The 1389-nt window shown below is 69.3% G+C and overlaps 1 protein-coding gene across 1 annotated transcript in view; it reads right to left on the bottom strand.

Moving 5' to 3' along the window:
• Window positions 1-1147, bottom strand: part of MEX3D (mex-3 RNA binding family member D) — a 1581-nt gene extending 434 nt beyond the window's left edge. Inside the window, exon 1 of the mRNA XM_006897992.1 lies at window positions 27-1147. Within this exon, the coding sequence (XP_006898054.1) occupies window positions 27-1147 (1121 nt within the window). The remainder of the gene's footprint in view (window positions 1-26) is intronic.
• Between the last annotated feature and the right edge of the window lie 242 nt (window positions 1148-1389).

Genomic DNA, 1389 nt, shown 5'->3' with positions numbered 1-1389 from the left:
GGCCGGGGGTCCCCGTGGCGCTGGGCCGGCGGGCCAGCCCGGTGGGCGGTACCCCATTGAAGGTCGGCAGGGGTGCAGCCCGCTCAAACGGAGCCCAGATGGTGGTGGCTGCGGGAACGGTCAGGTCCAGGGCCAGAAAATCGAAGCCAAAGTCGCAGTCGTCCGGGACGGGGGGCGCGGAGCCCGGGGCGCTGGGGCCGTCCCCGCCAAAGGTGAAGCTGCCGCTGCCCGAGCCCCCATAGGGGCTGGGGGGGCTCGTGTCAGGGGCTGGGGGCCCCCCGCGGGCGCCAGCGTAGAAAGCCTCGGGGCCGCCGGGTGCGCCCAGGGCGCCGTCCCCGCGCAGGCCAGAGGCGGCGGAGGGCCGGCGTCCGGTGTTGGGGGCCTTGGCCCAGAGGCCAGCGGCGCCCAGCACGTCCAGGCAGACGTCCGTGCCGTTGGTGTGGAAGTCGCTGTCGGGCCCGGCATCGGTGAAGGCGCCCGTGCGCAGAGTGATGTGCGCCTCGATCTCCTCGCGCGCACGGTCCACGTTCTCGGGCATGCCCGTGACCGCGAACACCGGCTCCTTGTCACGGCCCGGGGTCACGATGTACGTGTGCGTCCGCTGCTGGATGCGCTTGATGGTGGCGCCCTTGGGCCCCACCACCAGCCCCACCACGCGGTAGGGCACTCGCACCTGGATGGTGGTCTGGCCCGGCAGGTTGGGGGGCCCCTGGGCTGGGCCGGGCAGCCCCGCGGCCTTGCTGCGCGTGGCGCGGATGACCGAGAAGTGCTCCGCCGCCGACAAGATCTCTCGCTTGGCCAGCTCCACGTCCTCCTTCCGGCCGGTCACTATGAACACGGGCTCCTCCCCGCGGACTGGAGTCTTGATGTAGGTGTTGGTCTTGGCGCGAAGGGCCTTGATCTTGCAGCCTGTGGGCATGGGGAGACTCGGTGAGCAGGCTGGAACCCTGGGTGCGCGAGCCGTGAGCAGGCTGGAACCCTGGGTGCGCGAGCCACCCCGATTGCCGGGCCCCTCCCCAGGCGGAGCCACCCTCAGCCTCAGTTTCCCCGCGTGGCAACTGGACAGGTCAGACTGTTGCAGCTCGAGTTTCCGGGTCAGGGAGAAAGACAACAGAGAACAGGAGGGCGCATGCCGCCTCAGGGGCATCACCTGACAGCCCCACCCTCCGCTCTAGTCCAGTCCCACTGACGGCCACCCTCCACCGGCCTCTGCGTGCTGTAAGGGGGATTGCCCAGCTTCCCCTAAGACCAGGGGGTGGATCTGAACCTCCAAGCACAGGGTCAGCAACTCAACATGTTACACAATACACCACCAGCTCTCTGCCGAGCAGCTACAGAAACGGTGACTCCGGCCTCTGCTGTTCTGTGATCACCATGGACTGTGAGGTC

This window comes from Elephantulus edwardii, unplaced genomic scaffold (assembly GCF_000299155.1).
Source record: "Elephantulus edwardii isolate Elephantulus edwardi_28Jun2011 unplaced genomic scaffold, EleEdw1.0 scaffold00217, whole genome shotgun sequence".
Lineage (NCBI taxonomy): Eukaryota > Metazoa > Chordata > Mammalia > Macroscelidea > Macroscelididae > Elephantulus > Elephantulus edwardii.
The sequence above is the reverse complement of the archived record's forward strand: the minus strand, read 5'-3'. Positions and strand labels throughout refer to the sequence as shown.